This window comes from Myotis lucifugus, unplaced genomic scaffold (assembly GCF_000147115.1).
Source record: "Myotis lucifugus unplaced genomic scaffold, Myoluc2.0 scaffold_90, whole genome shotgun sequence".
Classification (NCBI taxonomy): domain Eukaryota; kingdom Metazoa; phylum Chordata; class Mammalia; order Chiroptera; family Vespertilionidae; genus Myotis; species Myotis lucifugus.
In genome coordinates this window covers 3,300,542-3,324,861 of record NW_005871138.1, presented here as the reverse complement: position 1 = coordinate 3,324,861, position 24,320 = coordinate 3,300,542, and the positions used below count along the sequence as shown (strand labels likewise).

Genomic DNA, 24,320 nt, shown 5'->3' with positions numbered 1-24,320 from the left:
GGCCAGACAGACCCAGAACTTCCAAAAGAAGGCCCAAGGCCCCACAGCAGCTTGCATTGCTTCACAGCTGGGCCTCATCTGGGCACCTCCAAACCCCAAACAAAGAAGAGGAATCTGCAGATCTCTCTGTAGCTCCTGCTGGGTAGCCTCAGGCAGGGGCTAAATTAGCACCTCCTTAGATCCAAGAGCCAGTGTACCCAGTGGTCAGAGTGGGACCATCCAGAATACAACTCCTCAGATCCATAAGGGACACATTCAGGGGGCAGACTCAGTGAGTACCAAAGCCCCACTGAAGCAAGTCTTGCCCCAGAAGGGTGTCTCCAGCACAGAAGTTCTTCCACCATAACCACGGCTGATTCTCACAGCCAATTGGCCTGGAGGTCAATTCCTTCCAGTGATAACTACAACAATCAAGGCTTAACTACAACAAGACTGAGCACACAGCCCACAAAGGGGTGCACCATGAGTGTCCACCTCAGGTAATTGGGGAGGCTGAGCCACTGGGCCCTATAGGACACCTAGCACACAAAGCCACTCTACCAAAACAGGGAAGCATAAAAAATGCGGAGACAAAGAAACAGGTCACAAATGACAGAAATGGAGGAAAGCAAACAACTGGATATACAGTTCAAAACCACGGTTATAAGGTTTTTCAAGAATTTTCTGGAAACTGCCGATAAATTTAGTGAGACCCTGGAGGATATGAAAAAAGACCAACTAGAGATTAAGCATACACTGACTGAAATAAAGAATAATATACAGAGATCCAACAGCAGACAAAAGGATCCCAAGAATCAAGTCAAAGATTTGAAATACGAAGAAACAAAAAATACCCAACCGGAAAAGCAAAAAGGAAAAAGAATCAAAAAATATGAAGATAGTGTAAGGAGCCTCTGGGACAACTTCAAGCGTACCAACATCCGAATTATAGGGGTGCCAGAAGAAGAGAGAGAGCAAGATATTGAAAACCTATTTGAAGAAATAATGACAGAAAACTTCCCCTACCTGGTGAAAGAAATAGACTTACAAGTCCAGGAAGCACAGAGAACCCCAAACAAAAGGAATCCAAAGAGGACCACACCAAGACGCATCATAATTAAAATGCCAAGGGCAAAAGACAAAGAATCTTAAAAGCAGCAAGAGAAAAAAAGTCAGTTACCTACAAGGGAGTACCCATATGACTGTCATCTGATTTCTCAACAGAAACTATGCAGGCCAGAAGAGAGTGGCAAGAAATATTCAAAGTGATGAATAGCAAGAACCTACAACCAAGACTACTTTATCCAGCAAAGCTATCATTCAGAAGTGAAGGCCAGATAAAGAGCTTCACAGATAAGAAAAAGCTAAAGGAGTTAATCACCACCAAACCAGCATTATATGAAATGCTGAAAGGTATTCTTTAAGAAGAGGAAGAAGAAAAAGGTAAAGATACATTTATGAACAGCAAATACATATCTATCAACAAGTGAATCTAAAAATCAAGTGAATAAAAAATCTGATGATCAGAGTAAACTGGTGAATATAATAGAACCAGGGACATGGAAAGGGAGTGGACTGACAATTCTTGGGTGTGGGAGTGCAGGAAGAGACTGGAAAAAAATCGTACACCTATGGATGAGGACAGTGGGAGGGGTAAAGGCAGAGGGTGGGGCGGGAACTGGGTGGAGGAGAGATATGGGGGGAAAAAAGAGGAACAACTGTAATAATCTGAACAATAAAGATTTAATTTTTAAAAAATGTTATCTGAAAAAAAACAAAAAACAAAAACAGTGGAGAGCAATATTGTAGTGAATATGTCTAGATAGGAAACACTAAAAAAGTTACAGAATTGACAGTATTTAAAACTTTTGGATGTGCATATGACCAAATACCACTTTGTAAAGACATAGTAGAAGCTCAAGAAGAAAAAATTCTGCTAATTCAATAATTGAATTTTTTACTTTGTTCAGCTATTAAATAATATGTATTTAAGGTATAAAGACTAGTAAAATCAGGACCTATGTACTCACAATACAGTTAAAAAAAAATAAAACATGCATTGCTATTTAACTCTCACTGAAAAAAAATAAAATAAAATAAATATATATATGTTTAAAAGACTCAACAACAACAATACACAACCAGTGAACACATAAATAAGTAGAACAACAAATCAATGTTTCTCTTCCTCCATTCCTCTCTAAAATCAATTCAAAAAAATGGAGATAATTAGATCATGTGCCTCTGGGGTTGTGTGGATAAATGAGACAAGGCCTGCAAGGCACAGGGCACTGCATACAGTAGGCACCAATCGTGATGATTATAACCCCCAGTACTGATCCTGAGTGGAATAACTGGGAAACATGAATGGGAGGTGAGAACACAAAGAAGTTGGAGAGGGAGGGCTGTAGCAATGAGGAGCAGTGGAGTTCAATGTTTCAAAAATGATGAGCCTGAGCATTTGAGATCTTGCTTCCTGGCAATTGTCATCAGTTTGGCTCAAATAAACTCATTTAAAAAAAAAACTCTCTCTCTCAAAAAAAGAATGATGATAATGATATTAATAATAGTATTTATTAAACGCTGAAACTATGTGCCAGCACTTTGCACACATTAACTCGTTCTCACAACCCTGAGAGGTAAGTACCATCATTATCCCCATTTTACAGGTTAGGAAACTGAAGCAGAGTGGTTTAATTTGTCTCCAGCAGTGGGGATTCAAACGCAGGTCACCTACGAAAGCTAAGCTACCACTGCACTTGATTAGCTGTGACCTGGTGCCTGCTATAATTGGGTTGTGTACAGAGAACTATGGAAGCTAGCTCACAGCCAATGGGGGCAGGTATCAAAGGAAGGGAGGATGGTGTCTGAGCTGGGTCTTGGTATCTTGGAGATGATATCTGAACTGGGTTGAAGAATTTGCCAGACTTATTAAAGGAGGAAGGGCATCCCAAGGAAGGAAAACAGCATGTGCAAAGGCCCAAAGGCTTGGAAGTGCAACCCCACTGTCCATAGCAGGAATGAGAAATTGCCCAGGATGGCTGGAGCCCACGCGGAAAAAGGCAGCTGTGGGAAGCAAGGGACGGAGGGAGAGGAAGGAATTTGGATTTGATTCTAGAAGCAATGGGGAGCCTTGAAGTCCTTTCCACAGGGGAGTGGCCAGGCCAGATCTCATTTTAGCTAGATCATGCTGATGGCCCTCTGTTGAACGCACTGCAGGGGCCCGAAAGCTGGGGGACCAGGCAGAGGCAGGGATCCAGGGTGGAGATGGATGATGAGGTCAGACCCTCCTTCCTGGCTGAGTCCCCACCCTCCCCTGCCATCACCAGTAGACCTAGAAGCGCTCAGAACAGACCGAGTGGAACAGGTCAAGCGGGAATAAGGCTGCCTGGGATGGATGGGCACCCACTCCCCGACGCCCAGCCCGGTGGCCTGCGCCCCAGAAAGAAGGGACAGTGGGGAGTGAAAGTGTCAACACTCCACCCCGCCCCCAGTCCAGCCTCCTGCCCCGCCTTCACCCCACCCGCGGACCGCGGCTCATCCTGACTCAGATCGAAACCCCCGCGGCCTCCCCCTTGCGCCAAAGCAGCGAGGCCGCCGAGCTGCCCACGCCCAGCGCCAGCTGCGGGTGGCCGGCCGCGACCATGCCGAGAGCGCCCAGACAGGCGGCCCCTGACACCCGCTCCTCGGTCCTCCCCTCACTCAGGCCACGCGCTTTGCAACGTTTGCTTTTATTCCTTCCAGAAGGGGATCCGAGAAGGGGCCGCGCCACGGCTCTTGGGCGGGGATGACACTGGGTGGGGGAGAGCACCTACGTCCGAGGGCCGCGCGGTCTCGGCGGAGCGAGGGCCGACCTCTTACTGCACGCCCTCCATCATCTTCAGGAACTCTGCGGGAGGGGGAGGAACAGGCGTCAGGGGTCCCCTCAGGGCAAGGAGCCTGCGCCGGGGTGCAGCGTCAGGCCACGCCGGGGGCGGGGGGATGACTTGTGGGGGGAAGCGATGAATTGCACGAAACCGGCGGCGATCCGTACCGCCGAGGTTGAGGAACGCGGACAGGCTCCGCCCCGCCCCGCCCCAAGGCTGCGCCGCGCCCGGCTCCCGACGCTCCGGCGCGGCTCAGGCTCCACCCCCTACGCCCTCACGTGGTTCGTGCCCCGCCCACCAACGCTCCCACGTGGCTCGGGCCCCGCCCCCCACGCTCCCGCGGCCCAGACCGTCGAAGTCGATGCGGCCGTCGTTGTTCTTGTCGCCGTCTTTCATCAGGGACTCGATCTCCTCCTCGGTCACGTGCTCCCCAGAGGACTTGAAGATCTCCGCCAGCTCCTCCGCGTCGATGTAGCCGTCGGCGTTCCTGGGGGCGGAGCGGCAGGGCGGGCTCAGGGCTGACGGCGCTCGCCCCGCCCCCGCGGGGCGCCCCCTCCCGGACCCTCACCCCAAGAACCTCCGCGTCCTGTCGCCAGAGGAGGACCCCAGCGCACCTGTCAAAGATGCGGAAGCACTCGGCCAGCTCCTCCTCGCTCTTGCCCTTCGCGTCCTCTTTCATCTGGCGCACCATCATGACCAAGAACTCCTCGAAGTCGATGGTGCCGCTGCCTGCAGGGCGCAGGGGGGCGTGAGCCCGAGTCCCCCGAGGGTGCTCGCCTCGCCCCAGCACCCTGGCGCCCTGCCTCCGAGGCCTCCGCGCTCACCGTCCTCGTCCACCTCCTCGATGATGGCGTCCAGCTCCTCTTTGGTGGGCGTTTGGCCCAGTATCTTCATCACCGTGCCCAACTCCTTGACGCTGATGTCCCCGCCGCCATCGGCGTCAAACATGTCAAAGGCGGCCTTGAACTCTGCGAAGGGAAGGAGGCAGAGGGCTGAAGTGAGCCAGCCTCGCATCTACCACCCTCCCACCCCCGGTGGAACCAAACGCCCCAGCACACATCACCCCCACAGACAGACAGACAGACAGCCGGACATCCTGCCCGCCCCCACTCACCAGCGATCATCTCCTCGCTGAGGTAGGACCGGGCCTCAGCCTGCTGGTCCGTCTGCAGGAGACACGGAGTCAGAGGTGCAGTCTTGCCTTAACCCGGCCCCCCTCGACCCCCACCTCTGTTGGAGCCCCCTCGGTCCTCCAGGAGAACAGCTCCAAACCCACCACCCCTCCTGCCGCTCCCACAGCCCCAGCCTGTTTTGGAGAGCTAGAGAGGGCACAGACTATGCCCAAGGCTTTCTCACTTGTCAGCCGGAGGTCAAGTCAGCAACCCCCCAGTCACCTTGGGCAAGTTACCTAATGTCCCCTCGTCCCCTCACCTCTTCTCAAAAGCTTTTCAGGGTGAAATGGAATCAGGGCTGTGAAAGGACCTTATAAAATGGACCCCATTCCAGCAAGATGTTCCCATTTTCCCAGCTCCTAACAGTGCCTAGTACTTGAATAGGTGCTCAATAAATGTTCTCAAGTCAGTAACGCAGCACCAGGCTATCCCGCACCTACTAAGCATCAAGCCCATACACCAGGCACTGGGACCACCAAGCAGAGTCAGACACATCAATCCTCCCCTCCGAGAATTTGCAGAGATGAAGTTTTTTTAAAATATATTTTTATTGATTTCAGATAGGAAGGGAGAGGGAGAGAGCGATAGAAACATCAATGTTGATAGAGAATCATTGATGGGCTGCCTCCTGCACGCCCCACACTGGGGATCCTGCCTGCAACCCAGGCATGTGCCCTTGACTGGGATCGAACCTGGGACCCTTTAGTCTGCAGGCCGACGCTCTGGCCACCAAGCCAAACCAGCTAGGGCCAGAGACGGAGATTTTTAGTGTCCTTCATATGGTGCAGTCACAAAAGTAAATGCCATTCATGGGGGGCAGAACATGATGGGGGCCTTGTGGGGTGAAAATAATATTTGGGGGCGGGGGGTTCCGGATCACATCTAAGCCAAGGCATTTGGGTAGGGGCTTTGGGCTGCAGCTGGTGGTGGAGAAGGGCAGAAGCATCCACGTTCTTGAGCTCGATGGGTGCTGGCCCTCCTCCTTGCCCTCCACCCTCCTTCCCTCCTTGCCCATGCCAGGAGGACAGGCTAATTTTAGTCTGGTGAGGACAACAACAGCTGGCCTCCAGCGTTTAGTTACTCCTTGACTTTCAGTGGGGAGGGGGATCTCAGAGGAAGGTGATGGCTCCAAGTCAGAAACCCTCTCTGGGAGGCTGAGGTCTCCCTAACTCTGGTCTGTCGTCTCTGCCCATCCTCAGCAATTTGGAGTTCTTGGCTCCTGCACCTGAGCTGGCTCAAGGCCCTGCAGGGCTCCCATCTCCAGAGGAGCCTCTCTCTCACTGGCCATGGAGGGCTTGGCCAGGCTTCCAGCAAGTCCTGGCCACCAATTTCCAGGGTGACTCACTCTGGCCCTGGGGGTCTCCATCTCTACTGAGCTAAGGTAGACACAAGCTGAGACACATACACCCCTCACAGTTCTGTGGCCAACATTGCTGGAAGTCTCAGAAGGTCTGCAGGGAATTGGCAAGCCTTAAGGATCAATGCCTACCACATCCCAGCCCTGCCCTTTCGAGAGAAGTCCAAGGCTTTCTTCCCAGGCTTCCTCCTGGGTTTTAGGAACCATCATGTTCCATCTTCAAAGGTCCAAGTTACTGCCCCACAGAGCACCCAGATCTGGCCTAAATGAGGCCCAGAAACGCTCCAGCAAGCAAAGGGATGAAGTCCCTTCTTGTCCTTACCATGGTTGCTATTCACAGGGACTCCTCTGCTGCAGGCCACTGCCTCTGCACTCCACCACCCAAAGATGTTCTGGCCTGCTCCAGCCCCTGGGATTTGTAGGGGCACCCTGTCCTCCCACCTCCTTGCGCCCCAGGAATGGATGCCCTAGCCAATCAGATCCTGGGGTGAGAGAGCTCCCCCTCCTTCCAGTGTCCTACCAATTACCTAATTTAGCCAAGGGCCCTTGCAGAGAAATTGAAGCCTCAGAGCAGGTGGCAGGCCTTGACGTTCTAGATTTGTGAGGAGAACCTGCCTTGCTCCACTGCCTTAGCGACCTCCCTTCAAGAAATACACTTGCTCCAAAACGGGTAAGGACAATCAGAATAGAGAAAAGTGAGGGTACACGTAGGATGGGGCGAGCACCAGCCTTGAAGTCCAAAACCCAGTGCCCCCTGAGCTTCAGTTTCCTTATCTGTGAGGTGGGGATCGTCATAACCTCCCTCAGAGAGACTGTGGCATATGAGAGCCTAGGTATAAATCACCTAGCTTGTGCCAGTTACATAGGACTGGCACTTGGCAAGTGGAATGTCTTGTCTTTGAACCATGGTAAGGGGCAGAGGGCAGGAGGAGGGGGAAATGACAGTTATTGAACGTCTCCGACATCCCACAGGCTGTGCTAAGTATTTTAACCACATGATCTCATCTAGTACTCACCCTATGAGGTAGCAACTATTATTGGGGAGCTTTGTAAATCATAAAGGACTAGAGTCATGTTGGTGATTCTTATTAATATTGACTGAGGGGAAGTTGGGACACACAGTTCTTGACGGACCCATCCAGAAGGAGAAATGTCTGTAGGGGTCCAGGAAACAGGGTGTGCACTTGGAGGAGAAATCAACATTGAAAGCAGATTCTTCTCTCAAGTTTACCTTCTTTTTTTAAAATATATTTTATCGATTTTTACAGAGAAGAAGGGGGAGGGGTAGAGAGCTAGAAACATCAATCAGCTGCCTCCTGCATACGCCCTACTGGGGATGGAGCCTGAAACTAAGGTACATGCCCTTGACCAGAATCGAACCCCGGACCCTTCAGTCCATAGGCTGACGCTCTATCCACTGAGCCAAACCAGTTAGGGCTCAAGTTACCTTCTGCAGGGAAAGGATTTTGGGGACTGACATTCTTGGGGAGAAAGGGGACCAGGGGAAGTTTCTCTAAGTAGATGATGGAGTAGGTAGCCCCTTGCCAGAGCTCAGTGAAGAAGTCTGGAGGTGCTCAGCTGGCCGTCTGGAGAGTGAAGGGCTGGGTAGATCAGGTTAAGTCCCAAGGGAGCCCTGCCTGAGAATCCACAGGGTCCAGGCTGGGTGTTGGGGGGTAGGCAGTGCTCATGGTGAATGGCTAAGTCAACAGAAAGAGCAGTGAGATAACCGAGTGCAGATTCTGGGGCCAGTGCAACGGGGCTGGATACCAAGGAAGGCAGATGGACAGTGGCAACTGGCTGCCCTCTTCCCCTATATATAGACATTCCTAATGAAAGCTCAGCGGAGCCAGGCCAGGCTAAATAAGGCCTCCCCCAGCCAGGCAGGGGGCCAAGGTGCAGCAACAACTAGGGGATTCCAATGTGGACACAACCATTAGAACCAGTTGATCCCTTTGGAACAGAGAGTGTGGAACTCTCGGCAATCATTTGTTCATTAATTTGCTCTTTCGTTTATTCAGGGAAATAGGTAAGGTCCAAACTCAGTGCAGCCAAGCAAGGTCCTACTTACCCCTGGTCAGACTCAAGTACAGCTCCAAGCATCACCCTTCATGCCTCCAGGCCTTTACACATGCTGGTTTTTTTCTTCCAGGACTTCCCATCTTCCCTTTCTTCATCTACCTACTTCCCTATCATCTTTCTCAGTTTTAACATCACTTTCTCCAGGATCACTTCTCCCCTACACCCAGGCCAGGGGGGTCTCCTCAGTCATAGCACTGAGCATGCCACATAATCACGACCTGCTCCGAGTTCCACCAGAGACGGTGTCCTGTTCACCATTGCATTCCCCAGCACCCAGCTCTCGTTGAATAAAATATTGTAAGGATAACTGAACTGAATGGCATCTGGTTCAATATAAGGAGGAAGTTCTTAAGAGTCATGGTTGAACAACAACAGGAACAGGCAACCTCAGGAGGTAATGAGCTTCCTGTTACTGAATATATGCAAGCAGAAATTTGATGACCTTCTTTCAGAGACGGTAGGAAGACACTCATACAGAATCTAAGAATAGTGGAGAATACAGGACATCCTGAGATCTCCTTGTTCTGGCTCTGTGTGTATGACCCAGGGTAAACCCATCAAGAAAATGAAAGTGCTAGTCCTGATTTCTGAGTGACTTTCCCAACAACCCATGGTTTTTGCTTTGTATCCAGACTTAGGAGGCATATGCCAAAGTACAAGTTAAGATTTAGCCAACATTTGGCGAATGCATGAGTGCTGAATGAATGAATGAACTGTGCTTTTTTGCCCCAGCACCCTGCTGGTAAGCTGAATGAAGACTACTTAGAGCTTTGAAATTACACAGACTTGGCCTTAAATCCCAGCTCCCCTGTTTTCTAGCTGTGGACTTGGGGAAACTCAATTTGCCTCAGTCTTTCATCTTTTTAAAAATATATATAATTTTATTTGATTTCAGAGATGAAGGGAGAGAGAGAGAGAGAGAGAGAGAGAGAGAGAGAGAGAGAGAGAAACATTAATGAAGAGAATCATTGATTGGCTTCCTCCTGCATGCCACACACAGGGATGGAACCCGCAACCTGGGCATGTGCCCTGACCACGAAATCAAACCTCCTGGTTCATAGGTTAACACTCAACCACTGAGCCACACAGGCTGGGCGTGTTCATCTTGACAATGAAACAGTATTGTCCAGTAACAAACAACCCCCTCCCCAAGATGTTGTGAGGTGAGATGTGACCTCCTGTAATGTGCCTAGAATAGGATGTATGACGCAATGGAACCTCAAGAAATGTGAGCCCTGCCCCTTCTGCACGCGGGGAGGGCAGGGAGTGTGTTTTCCACCAAATCTGTTTCCCTGGACTCCTCTCCTGTGCCATTCAAAATGCATAGGGACTACTGCCTGCCTTTATTTGTTCCCTAGTATAGCTAGCAATATCTGCCCTTTTAGGCCCCGGTAGGGACTACCATCTGGTCCTTCTGACAGGCAGGAACAATAAATTCTCAACCTGCTGCTGTCCTCTGGATAAAAGATAAAACAGCCCTAACCTGTTTGGCTCAGTAGATAGAGTGTCCGCCTGCAGACTGAAGGGTCCCAGGTTCGATTCCAGTCAAAGGCATGTATCTTGGTTGCCGGCACATCCCCAGTGGAGGGTGTGCAGGAGGCAGCTGATGGATGTTTCTCTCTCATCGATGTTTCTAACTCTCTATCCTTCTCCCTTCCTCTCTGTAAAAAAATCAATAAGATATATATTTTAAAAAAGATAAAACAGCCCTCCAGCGGAATTGCTGACATCACCCTGCCTGCTTCATGGGAAAAGAACAGGATTCGGAACTCAGGAGGCCTGCGCTGCAGAGCCCCGCACTCAAACCTCTTGGCAAGCTGTGTGGCTGGGCAACAGTCTTTGGGTCTGTTTCCCCGTTGGCCTCCTTCTATGTGTGAGGCTCGCGTGAGATTGTAAAAGTCTGTGAACGACGCAGAAATGAAATCATGTAACTGATCATTTCCAAGTCCGTGTTCTGTGCCAGGCACTGGACTAGGGAGGGTCCATACAAGAGCTGCAAAATCAGCACTGGTGTTCATTGTTCCTGTTCTATGTAGGAGAAAACCTAGGCTCAGCAAGGTCAGATTCCAACCCAGGTCACGTGTCTGCTCCTGGCCTCAGTTATCTCACCGGATAGATGGGCTTCCACCGTCAAATGCCTTAGGAGAGTGAGAGCGCCGGTTGGGAACTGGGGGTAGACTGGGACCGGCCTGGGTCTCCGCGGAGGGTGGGAGGGCTCAGGAGGGGGTGCCCCCGCGGCCTGGGGCTCGCTCGGGCCTACCCAGGATTCCCAGTCTTCCCGGAGCGCAGGGCTCGGATTCCCGGCGGCTCCGGGCGGGCGGGGCGGGGCGGGGGCAGGAGGCGGCGCGGCGCCCGGAGCAGCTGGGCCCCGCGGAGCCGGGCCGGCTCAGGGAGGCGCCCCAGGCGGCCCCCGGACCCTGGGGAGCGGCGCGCCCCGGAGTGCACCGCGGGGCTCAGAAGGTAGAGACGCACCAGGGGCGAGAGAGACGCGGGAAGGTCCCGGGGCCCCCGGGAAGGGCGCGGCCCCCGGCGACGCGGGAGCGGGGAGGGCGGCGGGAGCTGAGTCTTGGGGCTCCCAGGGACCCGACGTGCCGGGGCGGTGCTCCGCGGCGGCTCCTCCCCGATCGGTGTCCGTCCTTCGCGGGGGGCGGGTCTTGACTCCCTCCGCGCGGACCCGGGCCGGCGTCGTCCGCAGGGTTACATGACCTCGCGGCTCCTGCTCCGGCTGCGGCACGCCCTGGCCAGCGAGGGCCCCGCGGAGGCGGCCGCCGGCCCCGAGGCCGAGCAGTTCCCGGAGAGCTCGGAGCTGGAGGACGACGACGCCGAGGGCCTGTCCTCCCGCCTCAGCGGCACCCTGAGCTTCACCAGCGCCGAGGACGACGAGGACGAGGACGAGGAGGACGACGAGGTGGCCGGCCCCGACCCGCTGCCCCTCGGGGACCGGGCGTCGGGAGAGGACGCAGGCGAGTGCGGAGGAGGCGGCGGGACCCCCGGAGCGCCATTGGGCCCCCACCCAGTGGAGCCCCGAGTTGATGCTGCTAAACTCCGAAATGTCGGCGCTTCTTTAAGGGTCCCAGCCGCCACTTGGTGTGTGGCCTGGAGAGTCACCACGCCTCTGACCAAGGTTCCCCTCGCGGTGTCCGGTGGGGAGTCACCCATCTCAGGGTTGCTGGGCATCCATGTACAGTCGGGGAGAGAAATGTAATGAATGCGCTAGGGATGTTTGGGGTGGAGATATTTATTTAGCGCCTACTCTCTGCCAAGCACGGCGTTTGGCATCCAGCCTCCCTCTGGCCCTCAATTTCCATTTATGACGAATGGGGATAAAGCTATTGTCACCTGTTGGGAGGCGTGAGGTCATGGCCCATGGTGTATGTCGACCCCGGCCCGGCCTATTGATGTGACTGGTCATGTGCTCATGCAGAACAGAACCCCTCTCCTGACGGGCAGCGGAGCAGTCAGCTCCTGGCACGGCAGTGGCAGGATTTCTGGAAGAAGTCCCGGAACACCCTGGTGCCCCAGCGGCTGCTCTTCGAGGTGACCAGTGCCAACGTGGTCAAGGACCCCCCTTCCAAGTACGTGGTGAGTGCGGGTCCAGGAACCCCTGGTTGTGAGTCTACAAGTCTATCTAAGACAAAGTAGGGAAGATTCCAACTTCCTGGCTGTGCAGTTGTAAATGGCTGCCCCCATTTTACAGATGGAGAAACTGAGGGCAGAATGGGGATGTAACTTGAGCAAGTCCTCAGGCAAATGACAGCTTCTTTGAGACTGAGTAAAAAAGGATTGTGGGCCTGTCTCCTCTCCTGGTTTTGAAAATAAGAGAACTGGTGTGTGTGCCCCTACGCACACCCCCCAAGGTTTTGCAAAATGTAGCAAGATGCAAGGTACAGAGGAAAGAATATTATCTGGATCAGGTTTGAGACCCAAGTGGCATTGGTTAGTGTTTGTTGTGGTTTTTTTTTTAATGGGTTTTGGATGCAGAACTTGATTTAAATCCCAGTTGTTTGACCGTGGGTGAGTTGTGTAACCTTGATGACCTTTTCCTCATCTATGGGAATAATGCTGAGAACAGTCACAGGAATTAAATGGGACAGTGCCCAGAAAGCCCTTAGCCCTGTGCCTGGCATTATGAAGTGCTCAAAGAAAATGTATAATAAAATAAAAAATTAGCTCCCTTATTATTACTTACCTTTGGATTGAAAATGCCTGGCATCTAGGGCCTGTTGTGGCCTCCTTACAACCCCAGGTCAGTCAGTTCTCAAGCACCCATCCTGTATAGAATAGTCTTGTTGTAAGCGCTCCATTTAGGGCGGTTTAGTGAAGAGCAATGTGGGGGAGAATCTGGAGTCCCTGTTTCTTCTCTGTGGAAAGGAGAAACTGACATAGAAAGTGAGGTCTGCCAGGTCTTCTCTCGGCCAGCCTGAAACCCAGTCTGACCTGGCTGTTCCTGGCGGCAGCAGCTCCCTTCCTCTCACTTCCCTCCTCCTCACCACCCTCCTCCATTTCTGACTCAGCAGGAAGGGGGCCTGGAGCCCTGTCCCACATCTGGACCTCTCCACCCCTCCCTGCTGCTATTAGTAAACAAGGGCCACACCCACGGGGTGACTGCCTCGTTTTGAGCAGGGATTGATAATCAAGTCTTAAGTGGCAAAAGTCCTGGCCAGGCATCATGCATAGGAAGGGGACCCCAAGGATCAATTATCAAGGAGCAGCTGCGAAACAAGGCAGTATGGGGGTGACTCTGGGAGGAGAATGACAAGATAACGCAGGATGGCCAAGTATGCCCTGCCCAGTGTCTGGGGAAACAAAGCACCTCCTTTGTCCAGAGGGGACCCTAAATTCTGATTGAACTTCTCCTGGGGGGTTAGAGCACAGGCTTTGGAGTTAGGTCAGCCTGGTTTTAAATCCCAGCTGGGCCATTTCCCAGCTGTGTGACTTAGGGGATGTCTTTTTATGTTTTATTTTTTAAAATATATTTGTATTGATTTCAGAGAGTAAGGGAGAGGGAGAGACAGAAACATCAATGATGAGAATCACTGATCAGCTGCCTCCTACACGTTCTCAACCAGGGATTGAGCCCAAAACTTGGGCATGTGCCCCAACCAGGAATCAAACTGTGACCTCCTGGTTTGTAGGTCCATGCACAGCACAGATGAGATAATGGATATAAAATGGTTTGGTGCCAAAAAATAAAAATCAAAGCCAAAGTAACATAAAGGATCATTATAGACCAGTTCTTACTGAAGTGTGTTCTACAGAAAATGGGTTTCCTTCCATAGCCGTTCGGATCAGTGGATAGAGCAGGCTGAAGGGTCCCAGGTTCCATTTTGGTCAAGGGCACGTACCTCGGTTGCAGGCTCCACATCCCTGGACCTGGTTTCTATCTCTCCATCTCTCCCCACCCTTCCACTATCTCTAAAAATCAATGGAAAAATATCCTCGGGTGACAATTAACAAAAAAAGAAAACAAGTTTCCTGGAATGTTAATAACTATTCCTTAAAAGAAAGATTTTGCAGTCATTATGTTTTGGGAATGCAGAGTTGAAGAGTAAAATAAAATTTCTTTACTGTTTGACTTTTTAATCCTTAATATTAAAGTATACTGTGAATCTTTGAGAAAAGGATAGAACAGGCAAACCTAATTGACCAGAGGTGGCTATAATATTGGTAGTTTCACAGAAAAAATTCGAGAAAAACATCTGGGTTTGTTGTTAGTATGCCTTTAACATACTAAAGGAGGTTCCCTAATCCCCTTTTTAAACCTGTTGGCTTAGCATTCTTATAGATTGATCCATGTTTGGGTTCTTGGGCCTGGGAGAAGTCTCATGGTGATCTCCTTCAGTGTTCTTCCCCAAACCTCGATTCCAGTACCACCTTCACAATTCTTGTCCCATCTGAATGCTGCTTGTACGAGTCTCTGTTTAACATTTTTATTTAAATAAATCTTTTTCTTAAGTAAGTTTAAAAAACAACTTTATAGCATACTGTATGCAGAAACACTTGCCATAAAGAGAAGATACCCGTAAAAATAAAAGCAGTGAAAAAGTCATTAAGCCCTGCCTGGATGCTGTTGCCCGAAGGCCCTGACCCAAGATCCATTTCCTGGTTCTGAAAATGGAGCTGAGACGTGTGAAGTGCTCAATTTGCAGTCAGAAAGAGTCAAAGAGGACTAGGGGGGAATCACCTCCCGTCTGTGATTCAGTGTTTACTCCAGCACATACCTCCTAAAAATCTCAGGACTAACATTTGTACACATCCCACACCTGAGTAAACATTGACCTGGGCCAACACGTCATTCACTAGAGAAGGAACTGACTGGAGGGGGACTGCCTTGGCTGACGTCACTCACAGTGAGGAGTAGCTGGCCTGGGGTTAGAATGTGAGTCTGAGCCCAGTGTACTTTTCACGTGGTCATTCCTGGGGTGTCTGAAGACCTGTCTTCCAGGTCTGGGTTGGAATAACCTGGCTAGGGATGTGGGAGCTGTGTCAAGAGTAGAACAAAGCTCCTAAACGTTGGCTCAGAGGCTGAGATTGGCCTGGGTTTCCACGAACCCCTGGTTTTCCGGAGGGGCTGTCAGAAGAGCTCACTGCCCTAATGGGAAGGGGGTACTTTCTGGAAGGGGCAAAAGGGCAGCAGCTCCAGGCACTGAAGTTCATCTTTGTCTTTCTCTCCTCTGCTGCCTTGGGCCTGGGTCATTTCAGACGAGCCTCAGGTAAGATGGACTGGGCTCCCTAGCTGCTGCCCCAGCAGCTCTCACCTTCCTGGGCCCAGTCTTAGGGGTAAAGGGAAGAGGGGGGGCAACAGCTGGAAGTGTGGGTATGGGGAAGGAAGGGGCCCCTGGACAATTTGCACCTGCCCTGACCCCCACCCTCCCTGCAGCTCTACACCCTCGCCGTGATGGGGCCAGGGCCACCAGATCACCAGCCAGCCCACATCTCTCGCCGTTACTCAGACTTTGAGCGGTTGCACCGAAACCTGCAGCGGCAGTTCCGGGGCCCCATGGCTGCCATCTCCTTCCCCCGTAAGCGCCTGCGCCGGAATTTCACTGCAGAGACCATTGCCCGCCGCAGCCGGGCCTTTGAGCAGTTTTTGAGCCACCTGCAGGCAGTCCCCGAGCTGCGCCATGCCCCAGACCTACAGGACTTCTTCGTGCTGCCGGAGCTGCGGAGGGCACAGAGCCTCACCTGCACTGGCCTCTACCGTGAGGCTCTGGCGCTCTGGGCCAATGCCTGGCAGCTTCAGGCCCAGCTGGGCACCCTCTCCAGCCCAGATCGCCCTCTGCTGACCCTGGCTGGGCTGGCTGTGTGCCACCAGGAGATGGAGGACCCTGGGGAGGCCCGGGCATGCTGTGAGAGGGCCCTTCAGCTGCTGGGGGACAAGAGCCCCCATCCTTTGTTAGCACCCTTTCTGGAGGCCCATGTCCGGCTCTCCTGGCGCCTGGGCCTGGATAAACGCCAATCAGAGGCGCGGCTCCAGGTCCTGCAGGAGGCAGGCCTGACCCCCACGCCACCCCCCAGTCTCAAAGAATTGCTCATCAAGGAGGTACTGGACTAATCTTGCCTAGACTTAAGGTTACCCTGGGGAGAGGCACTGCCCCAGGATGGCAGCGGTGGGGGACCGATGAGGGATGAGGACCTGAACAGCAGCTGGGAGGCTGTAGGGGGTGCTGGGAACCCCTAGGAGTAACACAAAGAATTTGTAGCAGACTGAGGAAACGTGGCTCTTCTGTTGGGCTGGGGCCAGGAAAAGCTTTGGCTGGGGATGCCTGGGACCTGGGATGGTGCAGGGAGGAAGTCAGATGCACTCTCTTCAGCAAATGCACAGCTGGGGGCTGTGCCCCAGGCCAGGGTCAGTGTTCCCTTTTCCTTGGGCCTCCAAGCCAGTGAAGTAGCTAGTAAGGGCCAGGACTCCGGAGTCTTGGAGTTGATGGCTGGAGGGAGGGCTGCAGTTCTGGCCCAGGGAATAAAGGCCAGCAGGTCCAGTGGTAGCAGTCTCTTTATTGGGTGAGGGACAAAGCCCAGCCCTCAACTGTAATTCCCGCCTCGCCTCAGGAGGCGGGGGAGAAGGGAGATCCTTGAAGCCCCAGGCCAAGCTGGTACCTCTGGCTACAGCTTGCTCTCTGTGACCCGGGGCTTCACTCGGATCACGCCCTCCTGGGCACAGGATACAGCCAGCACCCCGTCCCGACGCCACAGCTGCCCACGGACCAGCCCCCGGGAACCACCTGCGGGTGAGAAGGGTAAGAACAGCCTTCTCTCTCCTTTAGCACAGCCAAGCGGGCTTCTTAAGAAGGGTGCAGTCCAGGTTGGGCTCCCCACACAAGGGCACACTGTGTATTGTGCCCCTTTATGAGCCTAACGTGTTCAGTCATCATGGGGTAGCCATGGGAACCCCACAGAACAGTTTAAAAGCACTTTACATGTCCTCGGGCTTCCTCACAATCACAGAGGGGGAGTTCTGAGAACAGTCTCCGTCAGTAGCTGGCTAAGCAGATCTACCGACCTCTGGCCACTTTGTGTTAGGAAACCCATCAGTTCCCTTTATAATAAATCAACCAGTCCCTCCAGGCTGGTATTATATGAAAAGCACCCCCAACCCCGAGGGGACAAAGGAGCTCAAGGGAGAGGACCTGGGGCCATGAAGTCTGGCCACCCCTTCCTCGCACCTGCAGATTTCCTCTCCCTTGTCAGCCTCGGGCCTGAGTTGGTGTTTATGAAGGGAGCTGCCGGGCCCCTTCCATGTAGTACAGCTCACTTAGTCCTCACAACAGCCAAGTGAAGAAGGGTTTGTCCCCTTTTCTGGATGATGAGCTTAAAATGCAGAGAGGCTCAGGAACTTGGCCATAAGAATCAGGCCAAAACCAAGTATCCTAACTTCAAGGTGGTTGACCCTGTATTGTGATGCTATTGGTACTTTTTGTTTGTTGGTTAGTTTGCTTGTTTTGTTTATTTTTGATGCTATTGGTACTTAAGAGTCCCCCTTCCCTGAGTATAAAGAGCCCCTTAAGTTTTGTCTCTGTTTTACAAAACAGTTTTCATTTGAAAAGTACTTCTTTGGAAAGGAATCCAGGGCCCTGGCAGCAGACATTGATGAACGAGCCTGGGATTCTCTATGTCTCTGATGAGGAGTGTCCCAGCAGAGGTTCCTTTAGAAACTGTAGAGTGCCCTGAGCCAACCAGGTTAATCGGCAGAATCACTTAGGGAGCTTCTTAAAAATATAGTTTCCTGGACCTCTTCTAAGACCTGCAGAGTCAGAATCTTAGAATCTGAAAATCAATTTTTAAAAAGCTCCCTGAAGTGGCCACCAGGTTTGGCTACTCCTCTAGTACAACTCTGTTTATTTAAATGGGTAAACTGCCCTGACCGGTTTGGCTCAGTGGATAGAGCGTCGGCCTGCGGACTCAAGGGTCCCAGGTTCGATTCTGGTCAAGTGCATGTACCTTGGTTGCGGGCACATACCCAGTAGGGAGTGTGCAGGAGGAAGCTGATTGATGTTTCTCTCTCATCGATGTTTCTAACTCTCTATTCCTCTCTGTAAAAAATCAATAAAATATATTTTTAAAAAAATAAAAAAATGGGGAAACTGAGGCTCGGGGAGGAGATAGGACTTGTCCAAGATCAGACAGAGATTCTGAAGTGATTCTGGGACCAGAACTGGGGTCTCTGAGATAAAGTAGACCATATTCCCAGCAGTTACAGAAATTAAGAGCTGATTATGTGTCCCATCCTCCAGCCTCACCCTGTTATTTTGAAGATAAGGATGCCAAAGCCTAGGGGGGCAGGAGAGAAAGTGACCTTGCAGTGCCCCATAGAATGTGGGTGGGGAACAGCATGACCCAAGAAAGCAGGCTCCCTGCCACCCCAAGGCCAGTGCCCTTGTCCCCTGTGGCCCCACACTCACCAGCCCAGGGGCTCTCGCACTCATAGAGCATCCAGTGGTCAGCTCGGAAGGGGGCGTGGAACCACATGGAGTGGTCCAAAGAGACCATGAAGTGCACCTTATGCTGACAGTGGTGGGGCAGCAGTGCTGTGCTCAGGAAGGCGTAGTCCGAGATGTAGGCAGCCACGCAGCAGTGCATCTTGATGTCGCCCTCCCCTGCAATAGGTCCCGGTCCCATCAGCCCTGGGCTCCTGGCCTCTACAGCTCAGGACCTGCAGGGAGGTGGGGGAGAGAGGGGCTGCCGTGCACAGCTATGCAGACTGTTCACTGCACGAGGGCACCTGGCCCAAGGTGTATGTGATGGGGGAGAGGGAGGCAGGGATGGAGCCCTCACTCCCCAAATCTCCCACATAGGCACCTTAAGATTAGCAGTGTGCCTGCCTTCCCCAGAAAGGGCCTACATTAGGATTACAGTCACCTCCCATTCTCCCCATGCAAAGGCCTAGTAGGGCCCCAGTGAGAAGATGAGCCAAATTCCCCATCATGGGGATGAGGAATAGGCCCAGAGAGGGGAAGTAACATGCCCAAGGCCACACGGAGCAAATAGTATGCAGGCCTAGACCCCTGGAGAGTGTTCTCTTCCAGTCCAGGAGGTCCTCTTACCAATATAGCCCTTGGCTCGCACCCAGAACATCTGTTTGGGCTCCATGTTCTGCAGCTGGCTCAGGCTGGATGGGTTTACTAGCTTGATTTCAATGGGCACATCCTGGGCAGCAATCCGGTTCAGGCCCACTCGGTACTTCTCTTGGAGGTTAGGGTCCCTGAAAGTAAAGGGTTGAGGGACTTGAGGAGACCCAAAGGGAGGGGAAGCTTATCTTCGGAACTGTTTATTCTGACTCCCCTCCTTCCTCCAGAAGGAGGCCAGACTTAGCCTGAAAGTCTCCCTCTCCTCTGGCAGGCAGGAGCGTCAACTATTTGAAGCCATTCTTTGCCTCTTATGAGCTATGTGGCCTTCTGCACGTTAGTAATCTCTCTGAGCCTATTTTCCCATCTGCAAAATGTGGACAATGACAGTAACCTACCTGATAATAAACATCGTGGAGAAGACAAGATAATGCATGTAGTCATGAGGCGCAGCCCAATATGCACCGTTCTAAGCATTTCACCCACATTAACCCATTCCTCACAACAACCATGTGAGACAGCTGTAATGGTCGCTCTTCCCCCCGCCCCCCCATGACATGAAATAAGCATAGAGTCCAAGTAGCTTGCTCAGGAAGTAAAGGCAGGCTTTGGGCCCAGGCAGCCTGACTCGGGTCACACTCTTAACCACTTCACTATTCCAAACACTCGGCAACCAGGCTGCCCAACTGGGACTGAGTTATCTAACCCTGAGCAATTGGGAACACTGTGTCCATGGGGAAAAGAGCCATTTCCAGGGAAGCCCCTTCACCCAGTAACAGCCACCCTAGTGTGCACCAGGATTTCCATTTTCAGCCCTATCCTCTCAAGCACTGTCCACAGAACCTTCAGGGATGATGGAATGTTGTGTATCTGCACTGTCCACGGCGGTAGCCACTAGCCACATGTGGCTCCTGAGTGCTTGCAATGTGGTTAGTGTGGTTAATAGTGAGGAACAGAACTATTAATTCTACCTAATGTTAATTAATTTAATCCTGTGTAGCTAATGGTTTTCTTACTGGACAACACAGCTCTAGATTTAGGGACCTTTAAGAACATTACAGCAAACATTTTTAAGCTCCGACCGTAAACCAGGCTCCAAGCTTATTCCTGTCAGTCAACTGTATAACTACAATTTACTGAACACTTAAGTGCCTTATTTTATAATTGAGGGCACAGGCTCGGAGTGGGAAAGCAACTTGCCCAAACTCACACAGCTAGCAGAGACAGTCTAGATTTGAACCTAGACCTTTCCCAGGTTCAAACTCACATCTGCCCCATCACACCCTGCTGCCTTCCCAGCCAGCAAAGACCGAGGCACTCTCCCTCATACAGCTGAGAGGTAGGCAGGGCAGAAACATACATTTTTCAGATGAAGAAGCAAGGCTCTGAGAGGCTGGGGAGTTGGGCAGAGTCCCAGAGCAAATGGGCACTAACAGCACAGCCCTGGCCAGAATCCATGTGTCTGTCCTGTCAGAGGCCAGAGCTCTTTCTCTTGCCCTGGCATTTCCCCGACTTTATCAACTGTGCTCTAAGTAAGAAATATATTTTACTAGGTGACATTTAAAATATTTCACACACACTAAGGCAAAGGCAGCAGGAACCCTCACCCTGCCAGGCATTACCTCCTAGGCTGCCGGATCATGTGACCTTGAAGGGGCAGTCACTCAGGGACTAGAGAGGTATTTGCCAAGTAGTTAAAGAAGTAGTACAATATTTTAACAACCAGTAAAACCACTGTACCTGAATTGGCTGAATCGTAAGCCCGCATTTTACATCCTGACCCACACACAACTGAAACCTATCACAAAGGGATTCTTACCCTTACTATACACAATACATTCCGATATCATCTTTCCTAGTCCATATTTTTAAACAGTCAAGACGCACTGAAGGATTCCATGACCCATGAACAGGAAGCAACTGCAGTCTGAACACTGTCCTGAGCCTCCCGGTCTCTCACCTTAAGTACTGGTCAATGAGGGTCTCGTAGTCAAGCAGCTCTTCCGGTGGGGGCACCGAGGGCATGGAGAACTGGTGCTGTAGGGGGCTGGGCTGGGTCTTCTGGAAGGAGGCCTGGCAGATGAAGATGGGCCTGCCATGCTGCACAGCCTTCACTGAACGCACTGAGAAGCTCGCCCCTGTTCGCGTCCGCTCTACCTGGTACAAAACTGGCACCTTCGGGTCCCCTGTCGGGGGCACAGGGACATGGTGAGGCCGAGTGAGCCCCACAGGCCCTGTCATCATCACCATGGCTGGACAGGCACCTCTGCTACTCGTTCTCCATTCCTTTTCTGCTTGGTCGCTACTGACTGAGGCCTGCTAAGGCCCATGTACTGCAGATACAGAGAGAACACCAGACCCTGTCATAAGGATGCTCCCAGTACAAGTGGAACTCTTCTTTCTCAACAGCGCAGAACAGAAGGGACATTGCCAGATACCCTGCATTCAAATCCTAGCTAATTAGCTGTGTGACCTTACCAAAGACACTTAACCTCTCTGAGCAGTTTACCCATCTATAAAATGAGGATCATCATGGTGTTCATACCGCTCAAGATTTTTATAAGAATGAGATCATAATTATAAAGTGGTTAGCATAATATCTGGGACACAGAAGGATTGCAATATCAAAAGGCTATCACTTTGGAGTTTGCAACCAAATTGAAGAAATAGAGGACACTTTTGCTCCCAATTGGCTTAAAGGTAAGAATGCAGGGTAAGTATTCAAATACTTTATAGCAATGACTGTCAGGGAGGGTCCAGCAATAAAAGAATGGGAGTGAGGGGAATGGGGATATAATATGAAAAGATTTTATATATATATATATATATATATATATACACACACACACACACACACACACACACACACATACTATATTTTATATTTGTAAAAGGAAGGGGAAAACCTCACTATTGTTTTCTTAATATGAATCACATATTGTTAAGTTCCATACATTCTTCTCAGCTGATGGGACTATGCAGAAGGCAGTGTGACTTAAAATTGGGGACATCTGCCTTAGGAGTGAGGGAAAGGGAGGGATAGCAAGTGAGATTTTTGTTTCTCAAAGGAGGGCCTGGGTTTTAAAAGATTACTTTCTTGCTCCTTTAAGCTGCAAGCAGCTGTTGAGATCATCTGGAGAAAACACACTTGTCCCACCCTCATCCATTTTTCTGATGAGATGAGCAAACCAAGCCTCAGGGAGGGGGATAACCTCGCTCAAGGTGGCATGATGGCTAATTAGTCCTGAAACTAGACCCACTGTCTCTGGATTCCCAGGCTGGTGCTCTTCCTTCTCCAAGGCAAGGTGCCTACCTCCACAGTCCTAGCAGAGGTTACCGCACTGCTCAGGATTCCAGCATAGTACTTACTAGAGGTTTGTAAACAATGAACAAAAGACCCACTGGAGTAGTTAAGCCAGTGTTGTGTCTTTTGGGGCCAGACGACAAACAGTTGTGAGGTCTAAGGCTCTTCTTGGCTCCACCCAGGCCTTGTTCCTCTCCAGGCTTCCCTGTGGGTGGAGATCAACTAACTCCCTCCCCCACTGTCTCCTCCCAGTCCTCTCTCTCTCCTAAGTCAGCCCCCCAAGGCCAGGAAGAAGTGGCTGCTGGGCCTCCAGGGCTGGGTTGGGGGCAGGGAGGGGTGCTTACCTGCCCGAACGAAATAGCAGTGCAGGGAATGCACTTGAATGTCTTCACTCACAGACTTGGCTGCAGCCACCAGGGCCTGCCCCACGATCTGACCCCCAAACAGCCGCTTGGTTGTGGGTATCCAGTAATGCCTTCCTCTATGGGGAGAAAGAAAGCAGGAAAGACTTCAAGGTTGGGCCAAAATCCTGTGACAATCATTGAGCTTCTAGTGCAGATCTTGTAACTTTATTGGAGTTTGGGATCCTTTTGAGAATATGGTAAAAGCCCTGGACCCTTTCCCCAAATATTCTTACATCATTCTACATGACAGCATACATCTTCAAGGCTTTGGGGATTGCCTAACCCTTCTGTGGACTTTAAGATAAGGAGCCAACCCCCATATTTTAGTAGAGAATAGGGATCAGAGAGGGAAGGTGACTTTAGCAAGGTAACCCAGGTAAACATTGCTAATCCTTAGCAGTAGCTGGGTCTTTTGACCCCAAGTCTAGTATGTCTTCACTGCCCATACCAGGGTAAGGCAGAAGCCTCTGACGGCCTTGGGACTACGATGAGCCCCAAGAGCTAGGGTGGGCTGCATCAAGGCCTGCCACTTACACCCCCCAACTTTGACAACCCAAGAACTAGGTTTAGAGCTCAAAGGGCCCTCAGTCTTCAAGTGTAATCCCTCCAGTGTGCAGATGAGAAAACTAGGGGCCCAGAGGTGAAAGGGGCTTGCCGAGTGCATGAACCTTATGGAGGCTGAAGGGTTTGGGTCTCTGGCTTTCCAAGGCCTAAACCAGCTAGGCATTTTTATATAGTGCATTGTAAATAGCCCTCCAGGAAGTTATTTGTAATTTCTTAAGTAGGGGGAAGAGAAGTTAACACCCCAAAAAGCTCCCAATAAGCCAATAGGAGCCTTGGAGGCTCAAATTGTAAAATCCCCAGCTGCAGTCAAGAATGAAAGGTGTGTGGGGAAGGAAAATGGCTCAGGCCTCAGGATGAGTACGGAGCTACCACACCTCAAGTGGTGGTGGGGATGGGTTTTGTAAGAGGGAAAGGATAGTGAATATGCAAGGAGCTGAGGGTACGTTTTAAACCTGATTAGCCCTTGGACTAATCGCACCCCTTTTTAGACTGGTTCCCAGAGACATGGGAAGCTGCTGAGAAGGATATCTAGTCACCACTTTATTTGCCCAGACGGCCAGGGCCTCCTGGGGGTGGCGCTGCGCAGACCTGGCCTGGAGAGGGAGTAAGCCCAGGCAGCGAGGGCAGCTGTCAGGAACAAGTTTTCCCCCAATGGCGACAGAGCCTGCATCCCACGCAGAGCCCATCTTCTTCCAGGAGACTATGAGCAGAAGGCTACGGGGTGGTGCAGTCGAGATCAGGTGCATCTGTCCCAATGCGGGGTGCGGGCCAGATGCGGCAGGCTACCTGAAGAGATCTTCGTCCAGCGGCTCGAGGTTGAGCACGCTGGTGACCAGGACGCTGCGAAGGTCCCCGGGGGAGTCGCCACCGCCCTGCCCATCCTCCGGGGCCTGCGGGGACGACATGTCAATCACTTGCCGGAGACTGCGCTGAACCCGACGCGCGGAGACGTATACGAACTGGCAGATTCCCGCAGATCACTCCAGTAACCGGAAGTCTGCAAGCCCTGAGAATAAGGGATGCAAATTAT

General features: G+C 51.7%; 3 protein-coding genes across 4 annotated transcripts; 1 reads left to right on the top strand and 2 right to left on the bottom strand.

Annotated features, from left to right (window-relative positions):
* Positions 1 to 3,694: 3,694 nt before the first annotated feature.
* On the bottom strand, positions 3,695 to 6,839 carry LOC102422286 (troponin C, skeletal muscle-like). The gene is made up of 6 exons (XM_006091386.3): positions 6,697 to 6,839; positions 4,960 to 5,011; positions 4,670 to 4,813; positions 4,460 to 4,574; positions 4,196 to 4,332; positions 3,695 to 3,868 (listed from the first exon to the last, which is right to left on the bottom strand). Exons 1-6 carry the CDS (start codon positions 6,697 to 6,699, stop codon positions 3,837 to 3,839), a joined length of 483 nt encoding a protein of 160 aa, XP_006091448.1. The 5' UTR covers positions 6,700 to 6,839; the 3' UTR covers positions 3,695 to 3,836.
* A 4,290-nt stretch (positions 6,840 to 11,129) lies between these two features.
* SNX21 (sorting nexin family member 21) lies at positions 11,130 to 16,438 on the top strand. 2 transcript variants are annotated; one of them, XM_014458099.2, is made up of 4 exons: positions 11,130 to 11,416; positions 11,878 to 12,035; positions 15,156 to 15,166; positions 15,334 to 16,438. In XM_014458099.2, exons 1-4 carry the CDS (start codon positions 11,155 to 11,157, stop codon positions 15,350 to 15,352), a joined length of 450 nt encoding a protein of 149 aa, XP_014313585.1. In that variant the 5' UTR covers positions 11,130 to 11,154; the 3' UTR covers positions 15,353 to 16,438. The 2 variants fall into 2 exon arrangements, with proteins under 2 accessions (XP_014313585.1, XP_023611979.1); XM_023756211.1 differs by lacking the exon at positions 15,156 to 15,166.
* Positions 16,432 to 24,291, bottom strand: ACOT8 (acyl-CoA thioesterase 8). Its single transcript, XM_006091382.3, has 6 exons — positions 24,077 to 24,291; positions 22,667 to 22,803; positions 20,979 to 21,204; positions 18,998 to 19,155; positions 18,356 to 18,550; positions 16,432 to 16,678 (listed from the first exon to the last, which is right to left on the bottom strand). Exons 1-6 carry the CDS (start codon positions 24,193 to 24,195, stop codon positions 16,560 to 16,562), a joined length of 954 nt encoding a protein of 317 aa, XP_006091444.1. The 5' UTR covers positions 24,196 to 24,291; the 3' UTR covers positions 16,432 to 16,559.
* Between the last annotated feature and the right edge of the window lie 29 nt (positions 24,292 to 24,320).

What these genes read in the sequence shown, in the direction of transcription:
- SNX21 (XM_023756211.1), top strand. Translation starts at nt 11,155, where the DNA reads ATGACCTCGCGGCTCCTGCTCCGGCTGCGGCACGCCCTGGCCAGCGAG. An exon ending in GGCGTCGGGAGAGGACGCAG is followed by an intron (nt 11,417 to 11,877) that starts GCGAGTGCGGAG and finishes GTGCTCATGCAG; the next exon opens with AACAGAACCCCTCTCCTGAC. An exon ending in ACCCCCCTTCCAAGTACGTG is followed by an intron (nt 12,036 to 15,333) that starts GTGAGTGCGGGT and finishes CCCTCCCTGCAG; the next exon opens with CTCTACACCCTCGCCGTGAT.
- LOC102422286 (XM_006091386.3), bottom strand. An exon ending in CGAGGAGGTGGACGAGGACG is followed by an intron (nt 4,575 to 4,669) that starts GTGAGCGCGGAG and finishes TGCGCCCTGCAG; the next exon opens with GCAGCGGCACCATCGACTTC. An exon ending in CGGCCGCATCGACTTCGACG is followed by an intron (nt 3,869 to 4,195) that starts GTCTGGGCCGCG and finishes CCCCTCCCGCAG; the next exon opens with AGTTCCTGAAGATGATGGAG.
- ACOT8 (XM_006091382.3), bottom strand. Translation starts at nt 24,195, where the DNA reads ATGTCGTCCCCGCAGGCCCCGGAGGATGGGCAGGGCGGTGGCGACTCC. An exon ending in CTGCTATTTCGTTCGGGCAG is followed by an intron (nt 21,205 to 22,666) that starts GTAAGCACCCCT and finishes TGCCCCCGACAG; the next exon opens with GGGACCCGAAGGTGCCAGTT. An exon ending in GCGAGCCAAGGGCTATATTG is followed by an intron (nt 18,551 to 18,997) that starts GTAAGAGGACCT and finishes GACCTATTGCAG; the next exon opens with GGGAGGGCGACATCAAGATG.